The sequence below is a fragment of the Ammodytes marinus genome (assembly GCF_949987685.1).
Source record: "Ammodytes marinus genome assembly, chromosome: 7".
NCBI classification, from domain to species: Eukaryota; Metazoa; Chordata; class Actinopteri; order Uranoscopiformes; family Ammodytidae; genus Ammodytes; species Ammodytes marinus.
In genome coordinates, this window is record NC_137211.1 from 19,197,482 (window position 1) to 19,220,215 (window position 22,734).

At 42.2% G+C, this 22,734-nt stretch overlaps 1 protein-coding gene across 1 annotated transcript; it reads left to right on the forward strand.

Annotated features, from left to right (window-relative positions):
• Positions 1-789: 789 nt before the first annotated feature.
• col2a1a (collagen, type II, alpha 1a) lies at positions 790-21,786 on the forward strand (the record flags this gene model as incomplete). Its single annotated transcript, XM_080030488.1, is given in 54 exon segments — positions 790-883; positions 2,666-2,855; positions 2,857-2,875; positions 4,223-4,255; positions 5,062-5,094; positions 5,296-5,349; positions 5,814-5,906; positions 6,438-6,515; positions 7,161-7,205; positions 7,347-7,400; positions 7,598-7,651; positions 7,886-7,939; positions 8,076-8,129; positions 8,265-8,318; positions 8,435-8,479; positions 8,626-8,679; positions 8,776-8,820; positions 8,951-9,004; positions 10,413-10,511; positions 10,665-10,709; positions 10,827-10,925; positions 11,032-11,085; positions 11,217-11,324; positions 11,422-11,475; positions 11,599-11,697; positions 11,878-11,931; positions 12,430-12,528; positions 12,696-12,749; positions 12,863-12,916; positions 13,043-13,096; positions 13,223-13,276; positions 13,498-13,542; positions 13,672-13,770; positions 14,296-14,403; positions 14,528-14,581; positions 14,689-14,742; positions 14,892-14,945; positions 15,759-15,812; positions 15,923-16,030; positions 16,157-16,210; positions 16,544-16,597; positions 16,719-16,880; positions 17,038-17,145; positions 17,245-17,352; positions 17,440-17,493; positions 18,072-18,179; positions 18,295-18,348; positions 18,986-19,093; positions 19,204-19,257; positions 19,831-19,938; positions 20,454-20,742; positions 20,985-21,172; positions 21,290-21,532; positions 21,640-21,786. Coding segments are annotated over 54 exon segments (4,449 nt in total).
• Between the last annotated feature and the right edge of the window lie 948 nt (positions 21,787-22,734).

The following is a 22,734-nucleotide window of genomic DNA, read 5'->3' on the forward strand; positions in this document are numbered from 1 at the left end:
CTCAGCTTATTCGATAAAGACAGCAAAGTGTAGTTAGTCTCCCCTCAGTCAGGCAGGAGAACATTTCCTTTAAAATCTACCTTGATTTGATCATTTATGTGTACACCATGACATATTTGACTTTCCCTATATGTGCTCCAATAGTAATGTTTACTTTAGTTATTTAGGCTTCCCCCCAGAAAGCTATTATTTTTATTAAATCAAACATTGGTCATTGTTACACAGAGAATGTCCCTGAAATGAATCTGAAAGCTATTCTACCATTTCATATTGGTCAACAAAAATAGTAAGCTTTGAGATCTTGTAATCCACCAACACAAAAGCATTTTGTCGAGTCAGAGCTTGACCTGTGCTCTGCTCTCTTATTTAATGTGAAAGTGAAGGTGCATCTCTTGGCCAGACCAGGCCACGCAGGTCAAGGGAGGAAGGAGGGCTTGAGTTAAAAAAAAGAAAAATGCCTGGGAGAGTAGATGCTGCTGGATTGAGGGGCTGGCAATAAGGTTCAGGTTTCAGCCTGATAGGGGGTCTGGGGGAAGGACTGGTATTTTGGAATATACGAAGATCCATACAAGGCACAGTGGACATAAAACCGCGCTGCTTGCCCTGACGCAGTGGGTGCAGACTGCCAGCTGGGGCCCCGTTTTGGATTCCACTTAGATTTTGGAAGGGTTTGACTGCATGGTGCAATAAGTCTCCGGGAACTCACACTCAACACACCTCTGACTGAAAGCCTGGTCTCGGCCATCCATTCATTTCTCACCCAAGCTAGTGCATGTCTTATATTTAGACATGTTTGGCTTTGTGGATTCAAGGACTGTTCTGCTACTTGTAGCATCCCAGGTTGTTTTACTATCCGTGGTCAGATGTCAGGAAGAGGACGACCGTAAGTTTCACAGTTTTTCTTGTCTTATTACTTTTTTCTAGAATGACATTGTTATTGTGGCAAGTTTGATTTGCTTTCACAATCTTTTCCACCTGATCTTTCAGAAGAACAGTGGGAAACAAATTGAATGTCGGTGGTGTTGTGTCAATGGAAGCCCTCAACTCTGTTGAGCTGGAAGGCAGCTTTTCATGTTTTATGAAAATTGTACAATGATGCTGGTCTTAATTTGCTGCTGATGTGAGAGCATAATGTCAAACTGGCTATATAATGATCTTTCCAAGTCAGCCAATGGGATAGTTGAGGCTGTCAAGGCACATTTGTGTGGGATGGAGGACCAGGTGAACAAGTGTCTGTTTGTCCTCACCTGGGTCCTGCTTCCCAGCCTTACATCCTGTGTTTGCTCATATCGCAGGGCTAGTTTTCTACAGAGAAGCTCATTGAAGCCTCAGATGCCTTTGTATGAGTTTTTCCTACCATTATGTAGCAAAACAAATCTGTGTTTTCTTGAAAATGTGTCTTTAGCATCTATTATAGTGAAGAGAAAGTCTAACTGTTTTTGAAGACATGTTGAAAATGTAATATGTAAACCTCACCCACAGGATTTGGCTGGAGAAGATTCAGGGATTTCATGATGTGAAGTGACAGGGTCAGCAAGTGCTTGACCCCAGACTAGCAGGCTCAAAGGGTAGCAGCAAGGGAGCAGGACAGGGGACAGGGTGCACAGCAGGAGTCAACAGATGATAGACATAGTTGTATTTATAACATTCTGCATTCATATCCCTCTCTTTTGTAGCAATAATGAGCTTTAAGCATACATTGTAATCTAGAAAGAAATGTTGTTTGGAGTAGATAGCAAATATTTCAGTAGCCAAACTTATTTGTTATCAGCCTCATAACATGCAGGTGATAAGTATCCCTTTCACAAATATGCTTAGAAAACAAACGACTGCTTTAGTAGGCAGGCCCAGACCTAAGCTGTATACTTAAAACAAATCACCCTTTCTAAATTCCCCAATGTGTTTGCACTGGCGCTTGACACAGCTATGGGATCCAGATGGAGAAATTTAGAAAAACCCCTGTGTTTACTTAAGGCAGCAGCTTGTCAATTGGGCACAGTATCCCCGTAAGAGAGCTTCATTCATACGGAGCAGGCCGGGCAGGTTAAATACACTCAGCCAATGACGTGAAATACCTCAACCAGGGCTCCGGACACAAATGTTAACTGTGGTACCTATTGACATTCAATTTTAATCCTGCTATAAAATTGACACCTTTGATCCTTTTCATGCTTAATGAGTTATGTTTAAAACTTGTGAATCAAAGTTGTGTTACACAGCCATGGATTTGTACAAATGCATTTATTTATTTGATATGCTGATCAACACCTGTTAGCCTGATCAGCATATCAAAGGAGGCTTACTCCATATTCATTAACATCATGCAATCACACCCATGTGTTTGATTTCTGTTTTGTGAATATCCCTTTTTGTATAGGCCTACTTTCAACTACTTTATGAAGTGTTCATAGCTAGATTCGATACAGGATAACTTTCATTTTTCTCATCCATACCCCCCCCCCCCCTTTCATTCGCTAATCACTCCTCCATCTTAACCCCCTATTACTCCACCCACTTCCTTGCTGTGCCCCTTGACCCCCTGCCATCAACAGCTTTGTTTTTAAACTGCTTTACCAAACCCACATTACTGTACAAGCGCCAATGCCTTTCCCCTAACCAATTCTCTCTTGAACCACCTCTCATTGCCCCCTGCTGGCCACCACAGAGGAGGCAGGTGGCTGCATCCAGGACGGCCAGCTGTATAATGATAAGGATGTGTGGAAGCCCGAGCCGTGTCGTATCTGTGTGTGTGACAGCGGAGCGGTTCTGTGCGATGAGATAATCTGCGAGGAGATCAAAGAGTGTGCCAACCCTATCTTCCCATCTGGAGAGTGCTGTCCCATCTGCCCTGCTGATGCCAGTGCCCCCATTGGTTGTAATTTATTTATTCACATAACCATGAATAAATTACTCTTTAAAGCTTGCATTTATCTCACCCTGGCTAAAGCTTTTGAATGGGGAACTGCTTCAGGATCCAAATATCCTGACTGATCGTAGCTGATTTAGTCACTGATTATAATCTATAAATGTTCTTTTTAATAGTTTTGGCTGCCCTAAAACATCAGGTTTTATGATATGGCCTCAAAAACGTGTTTATCTCAATCAGCTCTCGATGTTCCCTATTCCAAAGTGGCCCTCTACATAGTTGCTTTGGATGGAGACCAGATAAGCAACATTATCAGGATGATCTCATTCCCAATAAGGAATTGGATGGATCCTGAGATGTGATGTGTCTAGTTTTCACCTAAACCAGTGGAGACGCTTCTGCTCTTTTTAACTTATCACTGACATGAAGCAACTGTACATTCATACTGAGCCTCAACTCAATGAGTTGTTACAGAGATGGTCCTCATGACAACACTATATAGTTGAGTCAGTCAAAGGTTCAAGCTCCTGTAAAGAGCCACCGTTCCTTTGGTGTGTTCAGAGACATCCGGGTCTATGACACTTACAAGGATTTGACTGACGTATCTATACCACAAAGATAATAAGCTGTCAAAGAGAGAATATGTACAAGCGAGTTGTTATGTTTAAAAAAAGAGTAGGTACATCAAAGTCACAACTTGACCAAAATACTTTTGCTGACATCTGAGTTCCTGCTCAGTAATGCATCAAGGCCTTCAGACGTAGAATAAGTTCAAGATCACTTAAACCAAAAAAACATTCTCACAAATTGGGTATAAAACATCTTTCGTAGCTATTTAAATGATGCAACTTTGAAAAGAAAGCGCACTGGCACTGGCTGCCATGCATTATTCAATAAACTAAATGTGTTTTTACTTACTTTCACATTTAGCTTTAATGATTGAATACTCCCACACTAAATACTTCCTTCTCATCTCTTAAGTCCATGCTTGCTTCTGCTTCATCCCTCTTGGAATTACATTTCACCATTAATATAATCTGGATGGGTTCTTTGCCTTTGGGTTTGGTGAATGGTATTTGATCACTGTAGCATTTTAAGATTTCCTTGCGGGTCTCCTTTTACTAAAGAATCACAGACCTGAATTTAAAATCAAACGGCTTTCCAATATGTTTACAACTTTAATGTTTTCTTCTTATTCATGTTTTTTCCCCCTGTTCATACATCCACCTGCAACATCAGAGACGCTTGGCGCTCAGGTAACTATTGGGAATCTGTAAAGTTTTCATGTCAAATCTCTAGCATTAAGAGTGAAGTGTTTCGATCCACTGATTTCAATTATTTTTATTTATCAATCAGGGCCAGAAAGGTGAACCAGGAGATATTGCTGATGTGAGTATGAATCCTCTAAAGTTTGTCATGATGAAGTATTGCCTGAAATCATTACTCTATTTCTGTACAAAAAACTTTCACTCGAAACTCCTTTTATACAAACTCCTGAGTAATTGGGCTTACAATTAATCAAACAAATATATCTCACTTGTTGCTTTTATGTGTAATGAATAATTTAGGGGCATTTCTGGACCTTTAGATGTCCATCATTTTGCCCATGCATGTCCATGATAATCACATAGACAATACACGTGTTTCTCAACATCTTTGTTGAATTTGACATCTCGCCCTTGACCTAGAGTTCTCAAAGCCTCAACCAGTGTTATGTTCATATTTATTATCATTATCATTAATGATCCTAAATTTTAAGTTTTAAACATTTTCCTTCATTACAGAGGCAATAAGCACTGATCAGAGGCAGACTAAAATGTCCAAAAATTGAACTTTCTATTTCGTGAAGAAAAAATCCTGCATTCCTTGGACATAATGAACCCAGTCCAATCCTCTTAGATCCTCTCAGCGACTTTGTTGCCAGTGAACATGTCAAAGGAACAAAGGCAGCCAAAGCAGAGGTTAAGAGGAGGTGATGTTTTTAGCAAAACTTGTCCTGTCAAATGAAATCCTCGTCAGAATGTGTTTTTAGCCTGATGTCCACCTCCTACAAAGTTGGAATGTTCTTGTGTAATTTTAGCTAGTGGGAAACTGGTACAGCCGGACACAACATCAAAGTTTGGTCTGATCATTAACAGTTATTTTTGACAACAGCAACAGACACACCTGACAAAAGCTTTCTTACTTATGTGCAGGTTGTTGGACCAAAAGGACCACCCGGACCTATGGTAAATATAATACCTTTTTATTGATTTCATAAAGATCTTTTTTTTAAATGCAGGGGGAAATTGGTTTATTATCTTCATTTTATCTGAGTATTGTTTGAATGAGGTTGTGTACTGGTGCATAATATTATCATTGTGTGTTCTTAATAAGAGTTCAAAGCCATCCTGGGAATTTTACTGAGACAATTATCTTTTGTTTTGCAGGGCCCCTCAGGTGAGCAGGGACAACGCGGAGTAGCTGGCGCTAAGGGTGATACGGTAAGAGACAACACACTCTGTCCAAAAAACACCTCTCCACCAATTTACTCAGTACATCACTGAGCAGAAGTTGGCTCATATTATACTCTGTGTTTTCGTTATTGGGAAGCCAAATATTGGGTCAATCAACATCAGTTTCGATCATTATTATAATTGAACTGACTGACTGAGTTCTGTGTAGGCTGAGATCGAAATTATATTACTGCTCAAGTGTAGCGACATCCAAATCTAATTCATCATGCAAGTGATATGAGACATTTTGTAAAAACAAGCAACAGACCAGTCTAATGAATAATAATACAAGAGAACATGCACCTGTGTGGGTTAACACCAGAATGAAATGATGGGGAAAGACTTGTCCCTTTTCAGTATGTAAAGCAGCTATCATTTCTGGCCTGAAATCAGCTTGAGTACTCCTGGTGATGGCAGACTCAGAGTAAATAACCCTCTCTCTTTTTCCCTAGGGAAATATTGGACCTCGTGGTAGAGATGGTGAGCCCGGCACACCCGGAAACCCCGGACCCGCCGGCCCACCTGGACCAGCAGGGCTTGGAGGAGTGAGTATAAGAACACTTCTGTTAACACATGGAATAAACAACTATGGACCAAACCCATTTTTTTCCTCCTCAAATCCAAGTCCTTAACACCACATTTGTACTCCCATATCGAATATCACACATGACTTATTGGGAAATAGTTGTTATGAATCAAAAGCGTTATCGTTGTCCCAACCATCACTAAATCCTATATTTGCTCTATTTTCAAAGTACAGGATAAAGGAGTGTTTGACTTGATCAAAATGAGTCCATAAAAGTATTCATTTTTTAAGAACCATAGACTCGCGGTCCCAAATGGACTTGTTGTGTTCTTTCATGCTATGCTTTCATAGAGATATGGAGGTTGAAACATGCGCCATAGTTTGTAAGGGAGCAGGTGCAGGCAAATCAATCCAACATGTTTTCTTTCATGGCAACTTAACTACAATTCAAGTTGAGTAGTTCAGTTAATGTGGTTTACTTGCAGTTGTTTGTAATGGCCCACTATTTATTTAACTTCATAAACTGACTCAAAGTTTTGTCTTTTTATAGAACTTTGCTGCTCAGATGGCCGGAGGTTTTGATGAGAAGTCTGGAGGCGCTCAGATGGGTGTGATGCAAGGGCCAATGGTAGGTGGTGGTGCTGTGTACAGTTGGTATATCTTACATAAGCAGTTTGTGTGTGTGTGTGTGTGTGTGTGTGTGTGTGTGTGTGTGTGTGTGTGTGTGTGTGTGTGTGTGTGAGTGTGTGTGCGTGCGTGTTTGCGTGATTGCGTGCGTGCGTGCGTGTGTGTGTGTGTGTGTGTGTGTGCCTGTGTGCGTGCATGCGTGTGTGTGTGTGTGTGTGTGTGTGTGTGTGTGTGTGTGTGTGTGTGTGTGTGCGTGTTCTGGTAAACAAACCATCTCTCACACTGACATCTAGCTTGTTTCACATTTGCTGCTGAATATAAGTGGGGAAAAAAAAAATTCACTGTAAACGTTCATGGAGATGATTGCAGTGCTGCCCCCTTGTGGCTTAGTGGTTGCACTCCAACACAGATTTCATGCTTGCTGTTGACACTGACTTGGAGTAGAGTTTGTAGGAGTATAAAAAAGAAACAACATTTAAATATTTATTAAGAGCAGTTATTCTAAAATATATATTATCATTCAGAAATGCAAAGGTTTTTCATCACTCTTTTTTCAATCTACATATCTAATTAATTTGTCACACATTTTGGTATATAAAAGATTCCAGTTTAACTTACCCTGTATATCTTGTGTTCTCTCTTGCAGGGTCCTATGGGTCCCCGTGGTCCCCCTGGACCTTCTGGAGCTCCTGTAAGTACATTTATTACAACAGTACATCAATATGTGATTGGTCATGCTAGTGAAAGAGCTAATATGGAAATGTATTGAGTCAAATAGTTGGCATAAAATGAACAAATCCCTAATACGTTGCTTTTTCATTGGAATCAATAGGGGCCACAGGGTTTCCAAGGTTCCGCTGGTGAGGCTGGAGAGCCTGGACCTGCTGTGAGTATTAATACCTATCCCAGAATGCACCTGTTTACCTAACAGTCTGACTTCAGATTGCACTGGTCAAAATTGCTGTAATGTCGAAAGGTTTCCCGAACAACTAACACATGAATAAGGTCATTGTCTTTTTAATTGTCTTTGGAGCAAATAGATATCTGTCACTAATGATTCACCCGTGTATGTTTTTATAACAGGGAGCACTGGGACCTCGTGGACCACCTGGACCTTCTGGAAAACCTGGAAGTGATGTACGTGTACATTTCATGAATTAACAAAAAACCCTATTTTTTACTTTTACTATGACATAAAAGTAATTCTGTCAATCCGATATTATTGTCCCCACACACTCTAAACTACACCTACCACCAGGGGGCACTATCTTTCTCCTAACAACTGGTGAAAATGAGAATTGCATGAATATCTTTCCACCAGCGTAAATTGCACTTTAACCAATCATCATTCCTCTTCCTGTTTGTCTCTAGGGTGATGCTGGTAAACCTGGAAAAGCTGGTGAGCGTGGACCTGCAGGGCCTCAGGTGAACATCAACTGATTTCTTAATACTTACATCAGGAGAATCATATATTCTGTTGCTGCGTCAATGATAACACATGTCAACAGAGTTAGTTGAGTATTGCTCATGTAGATTTTTTTAAAATGTTTTTGTATTTCAGGGAGCTCGTGGATTCCCTGGAACTCCTGGACTTCCTGGAATCAAAGGACACAGAGTGAGTGTGTCAGGCTTCTTCTCTGCTGAACTGTAGATGGCTTAGGGGGGGCTCAATACTCACATAATTGTAGCTGCTCCTTTCATTTCATTACCTCAGGACTGACTGATATATCTTGTCATGTCTTCTCTGTAGGGTCATCCTGGTCTGGATGGAGCTAAGGGAGAAAATGGTGCTGCAGGAGCCAAGGTAAGACAATTCAATTAATTTTTTTTTTATCGAGATCTGAATTATCTAGCAATTGTTTCCATTATTTTCCCGCTTGCTTCTTTAAAAAAAATGTTCTGCTTCTCTGTTCCTATCAGGGCGAGACCGGTACTGCTGGAGAGAATGGCGCACCAGGGCCCATGGTGAGTCTTCAGTGCTTTTGTTCCCACATAGAATAGTAGCAGAATTGGATGCGAGAGAATATAATAATATGTTTTTTTTTAAATACAAGCTAGGTGTTTCATAGTGAGCAAGAAAAAAAACTGACCAATTGTATCCACTTTCACAGGGTGCACGTGGTTTGCCCGGTGAGAGAGGACGTCCCGGAGCTGCTGGATCTGCAGTGAGTAACAAAGTCACATAAGCACCAATGATTTCCTGGTCCCTTGTCACCTCATGGGTTGAGCAACACAACTGACTGTCCTGTCTTTTCCTTCAGGGTGCCCGTGGTAATGATGGCTTGCCTGGTCCCGCTGGTCCCCCTGTACGTAATCAGAGTTCCCACTTTGCATCCAATACATTCAATTGATTTTTTAAAAAACTTATATAAAACAGCAATAAAAAGAATGAGACATGAAGCCTAACTTGCATGTTATTTTTATTTTGTCCTACAGGGGCCCGTTGGTCCTTCTGGAGCACCCGGTTTCCCAGGATCTCCAGGATCTAAGGTTTGTACAGAATCAGATCACATAATTGATGAGGCAAAAGTTTACTGTAGCACACCTTGGATAGTAAAATAAAGTATTCTACTCTACCTCACCTACGGAATTCCTCTAGATTAAATAACCCTATTGTTATTGTTAAAGCACATGTAAATAGCAATTGCTTCAGCCTCAAATGGTCCATTGTTTTCCCACATATTTACAAGAATGAATAAGAGATGAAAAGAACAGAATATTTGCAATATAAGTTAAAAAAAATACAAGCAGGTATAGGTAGTATAAAAATAGAATATAGTGAACAATGTGTTATAACTGTCCACAGCCAGGATAAAGAAAGTTCAGGTCTCTACGTTGGAAATGTGGAAGGATGCTCCCTCTGTATTAACAGACCTACTTAAAACATAGAGAATACATCTTTGTTTATATTGGTAGTGTTTGGCTAAACTGAGATGGAGGGAGGGATGGAGGGATGTGCCACCAGGGAGAGTGAAAAAACAGGATGAAGGGAGGGAGGAAAAGGGGGGATGTTTATTGCAATATGTTTTGAAAAATGTCTTCTATAAATTTGCAATAAAACAATTGTTCACAAATAAAATACAGTGAACAATTAAATACAACTACAACTGACAGGTGCAAAAAAAGCATCAGCAACAGAAGTGCAGTGAAGTACAGTGAAGGAGCATTGGGCAGATATTTACTCAATGTTGCACATTTTCCATGATGGCCGCACACCTATTTTGTCAGACTGAAGAAATGTCGTGACACAGCTTTTGGGAAATAGCTGTTTTTCAGTGTTTGTGTGTGTGTGCGTGCGTGCGTGCGTGCGTGTGTGTGTGTGTGTGTGTGTGTGTGTGTGTGTATTGATCTGAAGCTTCTGCCTGATGGTAGTAGTAGCTTCAACAGATGGCGTCCAGGGTGTGTGATGTATTTCATAATGTTTTTAGCCCTGACGTTCTAGTGATGGCCGCCTAATGCCAACAATGTCCTTTTCACCACACGCTGGAGGGCTTTTTTTATTTTCTGTCAGCCTTGGTGCAGCTGCTTTATCAAGCTGTCAGGCAGTTTGTTTGGATGCTTTCTGTGGTGCATCTGTAATGGTTGACAAGCAGCTTTTGGGGGGAGGTTGGCTCTCCTTGGCCTTTTCAGAAAATAATGGTGTTGTGCCTCTCTGAAGTACTTTCAGGCAGCTTTGCACTCTTCATTCAGTATGGTTACTCGAAAAAGATCCAATAATAGTCACGCACAATATTCAGTTTAATTTTTTTCAGAACAGAAATCAGACAAGTGTTTATAGGAACACATAGGAATTGAAAGAACAGATGCAAAACACACTATTAACATGTAAATGAAATGAAGAGTAAAACAATGAGCTCCCTCATACCTGTTAATGATAACCTGATTGTGTCCTGTCCAGGGAGAAGCTGGTCCCACAGGAGCCCGCGGATCTGAAGGACAACAGGGACCCCGCGGAGAGGCCGGCACACCAGGATCCCCTGGACCCGCCGGAGCATCGGTGCGTTTGCCATCATTCATCCTGTTAAACCAGATTTTGATTTACTCATTCAACAGTACCATTCTTATACAGTGGTCCCCCCCCCCCCATTTATTGTCAATTTATGTGATGCATTACTTCTTTCTCTGTGTGTGTGTGTGTGTGTGTGTGTAGGGTAACCCCGGAACTGATGGTATCCCTGGATCTAAAGGATCTGCTGTAAGTCAACTCTCTGTATTCATTCCTTCATTACCTGTGGTGTGTTTCTTTATAATTCATAATATCACTGGCATACTTCATTCTGATATATTCTGTTGTGTCTTTTCTCCCTCGTAGGGTGGTGCTGGTATTGCTGGCGCTCCTGGTTTCCCCGGCCCCCGTGGCCCACCCGGACCACAGGGAGCTACTGGACCTCTGGGGCCAAAGGGACAGTCTGTAAGTCACATGGGGAATCATCTTAAAACTCATTGAATCCTTCATAACCTCAATACTATATGATTATTTATTGTTTGTGGATGTCCTTCTTTCTTGCCATGTTTAGGGAGACCCCGGTGTTCCCGGATTCAAAGGTGAAGCTGGACCCAAGGGAGAGCTTGTGAGTTGCTCAGTTTGAACTTATAAACCTTGTAAACTTGACCATACATGCCATAATAACCCACACGAATTATCTTTGATTGATAAACTAGATGGAAAGATTGACTTAACAAATGGTTCATTTCTTCCCAGGGCCCCGCTGGTCTTCAAGGTGCCCCCGGCCCGGCTGGAGAAGAAGGAAAGAGAGGAGCCAGAGGAGAGCCTGGGTCTGCTGGACCACTTGGACCTCCCGGAGAGAGAGTAAGTAACCAGGACGTACAGTCAAAGTGACATTATGAGTCACTTCTTTCTATTTCATGAATATTCTAATCAACTTTATCTCTTTGATTCTTTCCAGGGAGCTCCTGGTAACCGTGGTTTCCCAGGTCAGGATGGTCTTGCTGGTGCTAAGGTGGGTCCCATCGACACTACAAACCTCTTAACTTAATCTCAACTTCTGAAGACAAATAGGTGCCATATTGTTAGCAGACTGATTTTTTTCAAAGCTGTCTTCTTTTTGTCTTGTGTTCTTCAGGGTGCCCCTGGTGACCGTGGCGTTCCCGGTGCTGCTGGGCCTAAAGGTGCTGGTGGAGACCCCGGACGCACAGGAGAGTCTGGTCTCCCCGGAGCAAGAGTGAGTCTGACATCTTCAATGTATTCCCAGCCTGGAAACAGTCAGACAGGGCTGATGTGTGCAACCACCAAATAAATATTAAGCTTGATCAGTTTGATCTGACTGATTTTTTTGTGCACTGTTGAGATTGCTCCCACTTCTGAAATGAATGCTCTCTAAAATGTCTGTGCCCTTTCGTAGGGTCTTACTGGTCGTCCCGGAGATGCTGGTGCTCAAGGCAAAGGTGGACCTTCTGTGAGTACATTATTAATCATTACTAGTTCCCCCTGAAAAAGCTCATGAAAGGTTGAAGTATTTCAGTTCTCCCAAGCAAAAAATGCATATCACTAGTATAAGTTCACAAAATTCAAAGTTTGATTTGTTACGATGAGCTGACATCATTGTTTACATTTAACAGCTTATATCTGTAAACAAAGGCACACAAATTAAACATTTTAAAATAGCTTCTTACCCAGGTAAAATGGCTTCCCACTAGCACTTGACAATATGACAAAACTACTGCACGTGTGCCTACAAACACAGGATATATCAAGCACAATTCCACCACACTTACAATTAACTAGTCACATTGTCCACTATTTCATTGCAGCTAAGAAGAGCATACACACTCTTCTACCAGAAGTAGAACCTGCAATTTACTGACTTGAATTTTTAGATTTAAGAAGCCCTTTTTTTGTTCATGCTAATATAACAATCTTGATGTAAGCATTAACCTTGTTGTGCCTTTGACAGGGTGCCGCTGGTGATGACGGTCGCCCCGGCCCACCTGGCCCTCAGGGAGCCCGTGGACAGCCTGGAGTGATGGGATTCCCCGGACCAAAGGGAGCCAATGTGAGTTATTATCATGAAATCTTGGCTAATAAAAATCATTCTACATACATGTTTGTGTACATACTACACGATCTAGACAAAATCTGTAAATTAGCATTTCAATAGCCAAGTAGCACTTTACTTAGACAGTTTCTACAGATCATTCACTGTAATTTTATCCTCAACAGGGTGAAGCTGGAAAGGCAGGAGAGAAGGGTCTTTTGGGTCGTCCTGGTCTGAGAGTGAGTACATGGTCTCGATCAATACCTTACCTTCTATCAATCCTAGGAAATGTATTAATCATGTTCTGTCTCTGGATTATTACTTCATAATTGTAATGCTCCTCGCCAAACAGGGTCTGTCTGGAAAAGATGGTGAGACTGGATCTTCTGGACCTCCCGGCCCTGCTGTGAGTATTTCTGTGTGACAGCAGTTTGTGAGATACTGTCCCACACCAAACAGCTGTACAGTTTACACTTGCCTTGCCTTTACACTTGTCCTTGGACTGATCACCTGTGTTTTGGATCCATCATAGGGACCTGCTGGAGAGAGAGGAGAGCAAGGACAGCCCGGACCTAATGGCTTCCAGGTCAGTTTATGTTCTCATCAAAACCCAGAAACACCATTTTGGAAAAATAAAAATAATAACAAAGAAATATAATGTCTATTCCACTTTGGATACTTTATAATTGATCCCTTTGCTGTTGTTCTACAGGGTCTCCCTGGACCATCTGGTTCCCCCGGAGAAGCTGGCAAACCTGGAGACCAGGTGAGTGTTTACCTGTTTCATCTATAGGTTCACGGTCGTTGACAAACTCATTGAACTCTCTAAAAGATAAACGACTTGTGTTACATTGCAATGCTCTGGATTGTAGTTATATTAAGTTGTTAGATTGATTATGTTGGCTATTTACACTTGGACTACCAATGTGTTACTGAGGTTTAAGTGTGTGTAATTATTTCAATGAAACTTATTTTCTCTCTGTGCAGGGTGTTCCTGGAGAGGGTGGAGCTCCCGGTGCTGTTGGAGCTAGAGTGAGTTTGCATGTTTAATCATCGCGCCTGCATCTCCCAGTAAAATACACACAAATAAACACTTATTATGAACTTTTTTTTCATCAACTTACTGAGCTAATTTGAGCATATTTTTGTCCTTTGTGACAGGGTGAACGTGGTTTCCCTGGAGAGAGAGGAGGTGCTGGAGCTCAGGGTCTGCAGGGACCTCGTGGACTCCCTGGCACACCTGGAACTGATGGACCCAAGGTCAGTGAACGGCTTTGAGACAGATTTTTGTTTCGATTTACCCTCCTTTTAAGCACACGTCACTGAATTTTATCTTTAGCAGACTATACAACAGAAGCTCTTCCACAGGTGTTTAAATCATGCACATTGTCCAATGTGCAGCTTGAAATAAATTAGATTTGAGGCTATAGTATCAAAATATATTAATTTATATTAGTTTTTTTTCAGAATAGTTATTTGTTTTCATCTTAAGACGTGCTCCAACTTTTGTTACCTTTGGACAAAACCAGGCTACTAGTTTCCCCCTGTTTACAGTCTTTGTGCTAAGCTAATTGGCAACTGGCTGTAGCTTCATATTTACCTTACAGGAGTGGTGTCAATCTTCTTATTTAATCATTGGCAAATAACTAAGAAGTGAATAAACCAAAATATTAAAGTATACCTTGAATTTAATTAAGAGCAAGTAATGAAGACCTTTATACCAGAAAGAAAGAAAAAGACCAGAGCATGTACAAGATGAAATAATTCTTGCAAATTGTAATCCAGGGAGCGATTGGACCCAATGGTGCTGCTGGATCCCAAGGACCCCCCGGCCTGCAGGGAATGCCCGGAGAGAGAGGAAATGGTGGCATCCCAGGAGCTAAGGGAGACAGAGTGAGTGACAGTTTCATTCATAAATTGTCCAAAGGGACTTTTGTTTTAATATTATTATGGATGATTTAATGTTACAGTTAATAAAAGCTAATGGAATGACCATGCATCCCACTTTGTCCGACAGGGTGACAATGGAGCCAAGGGACCTGAGGGAGCTTCTGGAAAGGACGGTGGCAGAGTGAGTTCAAAATAAATCAGAAAAAAAATCCAAATCAAACCCAAACTATTATCTATCATGATTGTTTCTCCTGTTATCTCTTCATCAATACTCTCTCCTTCTCTCAGGGTTTGACTGGTCCCATTGGTCCTCCTGGCCCATCTGGACCCAACGGCGCCAAGGTGAGAATAACAGTGCCACCCATTGGATTGTTGAAGGGGAAATATTATCAAATTACTCTTAATGAACAGAATGTGTGTGTATTAACGTTCATGTCGTATGTTTGTTATTTTGATTTTTTGTTTACTGACTGGTTTTCTCTCTTCTCCAGGGTGAAACTGGACCTTCTGGCCCAACTGGTGCTTCCGGTGCCCGTGGTGCCCCTGTGAGTACCTGTTTTTTTGTCATGCGTACAGTTTGCAGTACACACCAAAAGTTGATTGGTGCCCCTTATTAATGTAAAATCTACCAGCCAACAGAGGAGCATGCATACTTTCTCAGTGTGTTTGTTCCGTGGCTAAAATGTATTTTCACTCCCTACAATCATTCATAAAACCCCACAATGTAACACACAATGCATAAACCTTCAAACAAGCTTGAACTTGTGTGCGTGATGCACACATTTTCCTTGGGCATGTTCTGTGGAAACACTGGTGTAAAAAAGAGCACTATGTGTTTGATCTTTTCTAATGGGGCTCAAATGGAATAGCATCCTTTACCCAAGACTCATAAATAAATAGTGTTACAATATCATAACAGAAAAAAACTAAACTGAATTTGTAGTGTGAAGAGTCATTGCTAGTGACGATTAAATTAAATCAAACAGGACTGAGCACTTTTCTCCGACTAAAAGATGTTTCGTTCAGTCATTTTAAACTCAAATGACACGTCTGGAAGTTTGGCCTTGCCAAAACTGACGTGAGAGGTAATATCTTTACTATGATTTTTATGAAGACTTGATTGTATAGAAACTTACAATCAAGACAAGGATTGGTGCTACTGGCACTATGAGGTTGTCTATTTATTTATCCAATTTATCATTGAAATATTCCCCTCTGTACTTACATATTTAAATATATAAACTAAAGCCAATAAACAGTGTTGAAGAAGAATAAAAAAAACAACAACGATAAAAACACAGCATCAATATCTCAACCAAAGCCTGCACTGACCAATCGTCTCCTTTGTCCTCTCATAGGGTGACCGTGGTGAGGGCGGACCTCCTGGACCTGCTGGTTTTGCTGGACCTCCTGTAAGTAAAGACCATTTTTGTTCAAATTAAATAACTGATGAATTTTATTTTTGTAAATTTTCCGTTCATTGACATTGTGCCAATATTACTGTCCTTGTTACAACATCTAGGGTGCAGATGGTCAGCCTGGTGCTAAGGGAGAGCTTGGAGAGGGTGGACAGAAGGGAGAAGGTGGTGCTCCTGGCCCTCAGGGACCTTCTGGGGCTCCTGGACCTGTGGTGAGTACCTGGAGCAAGATCGATGGATCTATAGATCTTACGACACATTTATGGATCGTAGCTTACATAGCTTTAAAGTCACTGTTGTGGAATAAAAACATGATACATTGTTTTTCCTCTTCTCAGGGACCAACTGGTGTATCTGGACTTAAAGGAGCCCGTGGTGCTCAGGGAGCTCCTGTGAGTTACTCTTATTTATTATTTAAACTTTATCACATGAATACGTTTATCACGGTCCACCTCACAAGTCTTCTGCTGAATCCGGACTGTTCACATTACATTCAGTACATTTAAGAGTTCTGGACATGGATTGATTCATTAATTAATTTACTGATTTAAGAATGCAACAACATCAGTAACACTCAACACAGTACACATATACAGTAAGAGTATAGAGAATAAAGAAAGTATTCACCAGATTCATTGATTATTGGAATACTCATCGTCATCACACAGTACTTTCACACAGGTTGGAAATGTTATGGTTGCTGAACTCTTCTTTGTCTTTGGCAGGGTGCTACTGGTTTCCCTGGTGCTGCAGGCAGAGTTGGATCTCCCGGGCCTAATGTGAGTGTTTCATCACTATCAAATTTACCAAGGTGCAAATTAATTGACTTTATGTTTGAACTATTAAACTGAGTGTATTTCTGCTCTTACCCATTTGCATTTCTCCCTCGTTTCGTAACAGGGAAACCCCGGTGCTGCTGGCCCTGCTGGTGGAAGTGGTAAGGACGGACCCAAGGGTGCTCGCGGTGACGGTGGATCCCCAGGTAGACAGGGAGACGCTGGGCTCCGCGGACCAGCAGGTACATCGGGAGAGAAGGGAGAGGCTGGAGAGGATGGACCACCTGTGAGTTTGATTTTGCACCTCACAAGAATCCACAAGTACCGAATTAACAACTGCACCTTACTACCAGGAGAAACCGTCTAGACACTTTGAACACAGTGTGGTACGGGCTGAACGAGAACACTTAACAACTCAGTCTTCTCTTTTCCTGACTCCTTAGGGTGCTGATGGTCCTTCAGGTCCTATGGGTCTTGGTGGATCTCGTGGTATTGTTGGTTTGCCAGGTCAGCGCGGAGAGAGAGGATTCGCTGGTCTCCCCGGACCTTCTGTAAGTGCTTTCGTCAATATACAATATGTTGATTTGTAGATTTGTAATAGTCAAATAGAACCCCTACAGAACTGTATCAATCAATGCCTTTGTGTTTAGGGTGAACCTGGTAAACAAGGATCTCCCGGCTCTGCTGGAGACCGTGGACCCCCTGGACCCGTCGGACCTCCCGGACTCACTGGACCTTCTGGAGAGACTGGACGCGAGGTCAGGACTGCACAGTGATATAGCCGAAATGAGACCGTCATGTTAAACAAATGCACATCGTTAACAAAATATGTTCCTGTATCACAGGGAACCCCTGGATCAGATGGACCTCCTGGTAGAGATGGATCTGCTGGAGTCAAGGTGAGACACCTCAGCATCACACAACAATCTGAAACTAGTCCAACAAATCACACAGTTTGACAAAAATCTACTTATTCTGATAGTAACAGTTACAGAAAAGGGGACAACGCATATTAATTAATGTAATAGAGTCCATCATGTAAATGTGCCAGAGTTAGCCATACAGGCCTATTTTCATCACTCCCAAGCAGGTTGATGGCTGTAAAAGAGAACACAAAAAATACATACAAAAAAACAACACAAAAAGAGCACATGAGCACAGACAAATACAATAACAAAACCAGTATTCCAGACCATGACAGCAGGTTGATGGCATGTAAAAACATACTACGTATGTATAGCAATCAACTAAAGGGCATATGAACACATACAAGTGCATAAACATGTAGCACATTAACACACATAAGTGTTCAGACACTTACAAAAGCACATACAATGAAGCAGGAGCATAAATGCAGACAAAATGGGCACAGCCTCTTAGTAAAGACAGAAATAATCAGAATCGGATTATGGCAACACTGTTTTATAGATTTGGAGAAAGTTATTAACCCAAGTCATTATTTTCTGTCTTCCTGTAGGGAGAGCGAGGAAACACCGGTCCTGGTGGTGCCCCCGGATTATCTGGAGCCCCTGGTGCCCCCGGACCCGTCGGACCCCTCGGCAAGCAGGGAGACAGAGGAGAGTCTGTAAGTATCACAACACACTGTATGGACCACAGGCAAAGCCACAGTGTTGAGCCCTGATTCAGATTTTTTTGTCAATACAAAAAACCCTAACCCGCAATATCGAATCTTTCATTAGGGTGCTCAAGGACCTGCAGGACCTTCAGGACCCGCTGGCGCTAGAGGAATGGCTGTGAGTATAATCATCGCTTACTTCAGCAACATCATTAAAGGTCACAAAATATGCAATTTTTCAGGTTCAAAATTGTAATTTGGTACTCAGTACTAAATACTGTTTTCATAGTGCATTTGCTAAATCGTCTCTTTTTTAAGCCTCTGTCTGAAACGCTCCATTTTATAACCTGTATCTTTAAGCCCCGCCTTCCATATAAAACCAGTCTGCTCTGATTTGCCCTGAATCTCACTGCAGGTTTGAATCTAACTGCCAGCTAGTTTAAGGGGTATATCTGAGGGTGTGCTTATCACAGGAGAGGTAGTGCTGAGTTGGGTTTGTAATCAGGGTGCGTGGCTTATCCCCTTATGATGTCATAAGGGGAGAGGAATCTGACTGGGGTTTTTGAACACAGGTTTTCAGAAAGGTGGAGGGGGTATAAAGAGAGGCTGGTTTTTCTCATACTTTAGGAGTCTCTAGACTAAATATGAGGGACCCAAATTAATGTGGAAAAAACATGAATATGTGAATTTTGCATAATAGGTGACTTTTACATTTTCCAAATAAAATAAAATAAAATAAATTAAGATTTAGGTCATTAAAAGTGCTTCACATATGCAGCCATGCATTTTAATACATGTTAAACCTTTACTCCCAGGGACCCCAAGGACCACGTGGAGACAAGGGAGAGGCTGGTGAGACCGGAGAGAGGGGACAGAAGGGACACCGTGGCTTCACCGGTCTGCAGGGTCTTCCTGGACCTCCCGTAAGTTATCCAAACCTCATGGCTCATCCCTGGTGTTCCATGTTTCTTTACCCTACTTCCTTGAATCAGTCTGATCTGATCTACCTTCTAATTCGTTATTGTCCTGACAGGGTTCCGCTGGAGACTCTGGAGCTTCCGGACCTGCTGGACCCAGCGGTGCAAAGGTGAGAAGAACATTTTTTTTTGAAAAAGCAAACGAAAGAGAAGAAAAACGCTCCTTACATTTCAATCCCGCCGTTTTTAAAGCCCAAGATCTGTGATGGTAATGAAGGGCACAGGTTAGTCTTTTTTGTTAAATCTCCAATCACCTGAAGGAGACAGGGTCAGTAAAGGCCACGTTCTTTAATTACCCACTGCTGAGATAAGATGGGCAGCTGAGGCATTTTGTAATTACTCTCTGCTAAGAAGAGAAGCAGACAGACGGGAGGGGACCGAGATTGGTGAAACCTCTCCTGCTGAGATCGGAAATGGCCTTCAATATCTCTTGTAGATTAGCTAAGCACCGAGCTCGATAAGAGAAATGGAGGGAAATGTCACCGTGCAAATAGTCCTCATGCATAATAAGGCAGAGGGTCTGCAGGTGATTGCGGTGATAGAGAGAAACGACTGGCACATTTTAATTTGCTTTATCAGATTTTTCCTTTCCAAGTTCAAAGCATGAAGTTATGATTCTTAGTATATAGCATAGACATTTGAATATCCAATAGCTTTCACTTTAACACTGACTGTTATTGTAGGGACCACCTGGCCCAACCGGACCTGCTGGAAAAGATGGATCAAATGGAATGCTCGGCCCCATCGGACCCCCTGGACCTCGTGGTCGTTCTGGAGAATCTGGTCCTGCTGTACGTAAAAATAAAATCCAGAACCAACAACAAGTCTATATACTATACCTTTTCAGCCCTGTCTTGCATATGACAACCTAAACTAGAGATGCACCAATCCAATACTTTTCAGTTCAACCCGATTCAAGTTATAAAGGCATAAGCAACACAGCAATTCATTTGAAAGAGCAAAATATATTCAAAAACACATTTAGGTTTAAATGTATTCGAAACACGTGTATTTGAACAGCTTTCAGATGTTTTTTTATGACTGAAGTATAACAGTAGTATAGTAGTAGTTTTTAATGTGTGCAGTGTCACATATCTATGGTCTTAAACAATTGAACAGTTCATAGTGAAAATAATCACACTGTTTTTTTTTTTTAAACGTACTATGCAATAAGGATCATCAGTACGTGGATCAGTGGCATCAGTCCGATATCTGATGAGTGGATTGCAGCCATATCGGAACTGATAGCGATATTGGATCAGATTGGTCCCATACCTAGCCCTAAACTCTTTAACTCCTCTTTCAGGGTCCTCCTGGTAACTCCGGACCCCCTGGCCCTCCTGGTCCCCCTGGCCCTGGCATCGACATGTCTGCCTTCGCCGGTCTGGGTCAGACTGAGAAATCCACCGATCCACTCAGGTACATGAGGGCTGATGAGGCCTCCAGCTCCCTGAGGCAGCACGACGTGGAGGTGGACTCCACACTCAAGTCCCTTAACAACCAGATCGAGAACCTGCGCAGCCCCGACGGCAGCCAGAAGAACCCCGCTCGCACCTGCAGAGACCTGAAACTGTGCCACCCCGAATGGAAGAGCGGTAAGTTGGGCCACTGAAAACTAACTGAAAAGACCTGTTTGAGTGGTAGTTGTTGTTGTCACGTGAACTCTAAGGCAATCCTTCATTCTTTGTACTTCTAATTTTGGAGAATAAATCAATAATTCAATAAACAGAAATTATCTTTTGGTATCCAGCCATTCAACAGCCCACTCGTTTAAGTCTATGTCTGTTTAGTTTGTCCGGCATCACTCCTGATCCGCACTCTTTTCTGCTCTCTCCAGGCAACTACTGGGTGGATCCCAACATGGGCAGCACAGCTGATGCCATGAAGGTGTTCTGTAACATGGAGAGCGGAGAGACCTGCGTCTACCCCAGCATTGCCAAGGTACCACAGAAGAACTGGTGGACCAGCAAGAGCAAGGAGCGCAAACACATCTGGTTCGGAGAGACCATGAACGGAGGATTCCACGTGAGTGTGCTTTCATACAATGCAACGCTTCAGATCAATTCTTATGAGAAAATCAAAGCTATCCTGAACATTAAAATCTGCTAACAAAGTACCTCGCCCTGTGTCCTGGTCGTACAGTTCGACTATGCTCAGGAAGGCCCCGCCGCCATTGCTGCCAGTGTCCAGCTGACCTTCTTGAGGCTTCTGTCCACTGAGGCATCCCAGAACCTCACCTACCACTGCAAGAACAGCATTGCCTACATGGACCAGGCAACGGGCAACCTGAAGAAGGCTTTGCTGCTGCAGGGCTCCAACGATGTGGAGATCCGTGCAGAGGGCAACAGTCGCTTCACATACAGTGTGTTGGAGGATGGCTGCAAGGTGAGCCGCAAAACCACAAACAACAATCTCTGCTAACTTTTATATGCAAGTGTCATAGAATCATAGAACAGCTGCTAATACAACTAAATCTTCCCCTCATCCAACAGAAACATACAGACCGATGGGGCAAGACTGTCTTCGAGTACAAAACACAGAAAACCTCCCGTCTGCCAATCGTGGACATTGCTCCTATGGACATCGGAGGAGCGGATCAGGAGTTCGGAGTGGATGTAGGCGCCGTCTGCTTCTTGTAAAGTGGAATATCACAATGGACCCCCAAAAAACATAGGAAATAAATAAACTCAACCAAGAAATATTACATACATACATACACACACACACACACACACACACACTTCCACAATAAAGAAGACTGGAAATTATAAAAAAAAAGAAAATTGATACTTTTTCTCACACAACGAAGTGCTCTCCAAGTTGTACTCCCTGGATGTTAGCACTGAAGGGCACCGGCAATATCTGTACACCACACCAGCATTCTCTGTCAACCCGCTTCCTGAGATCCAGTCATGTTTCCCATGGCCCACTGTTGACGGGAATGAGTAAGAGCCAGGAGGAAGAGGGACCAAGCAAACAAGTGATGGAGAACAGAAACATGACTTGATGTCACTTATTTATTGTCTAACCTGAATGGGCAGAGTTGAGGTAGGACTGGACGGGTTCACTTTGTAAGTAAGACACGCCCCCTATTTCCACTACAGATCAGCCGCACAGCCTCTGTCCCAGTCCTACTCCACACTCCCTCACCCGCTTCCCTCCTGACACACACCAATACGGCATTTTGAATCAGTGTAGACGAAAGTAAATATTCTCAGTAAGTGAAACCAGATCCAGGTGCTCCAGGCCTGTCCATCGCGAGCAGGAGCAGAACCTTTACTGTGTATTATAAATCCTTGGTTCTATTGTTGTAAAAGTCTGTGTTTATAAACAACCAGATGGTTTTATATATATTTCCACATTATGTGTGTACATGTGTCTATATGCACACCAACACTTTTTTGGAAAGTGAGGTTACATTTGGGATGTATGTTTCAATGTCCTGTACCCCTTGACTTGCCCATCAGAAGAAGGCCCAGTTCTCATTCCAAAAGATTTGAGGGAAATTTGTTTTTGCTTTTTTTTTTTTTTTTTCATTGTAGTCATCCAGATTGTTTAAAGCTACCTCACGCTGAAAAACAAAAGTG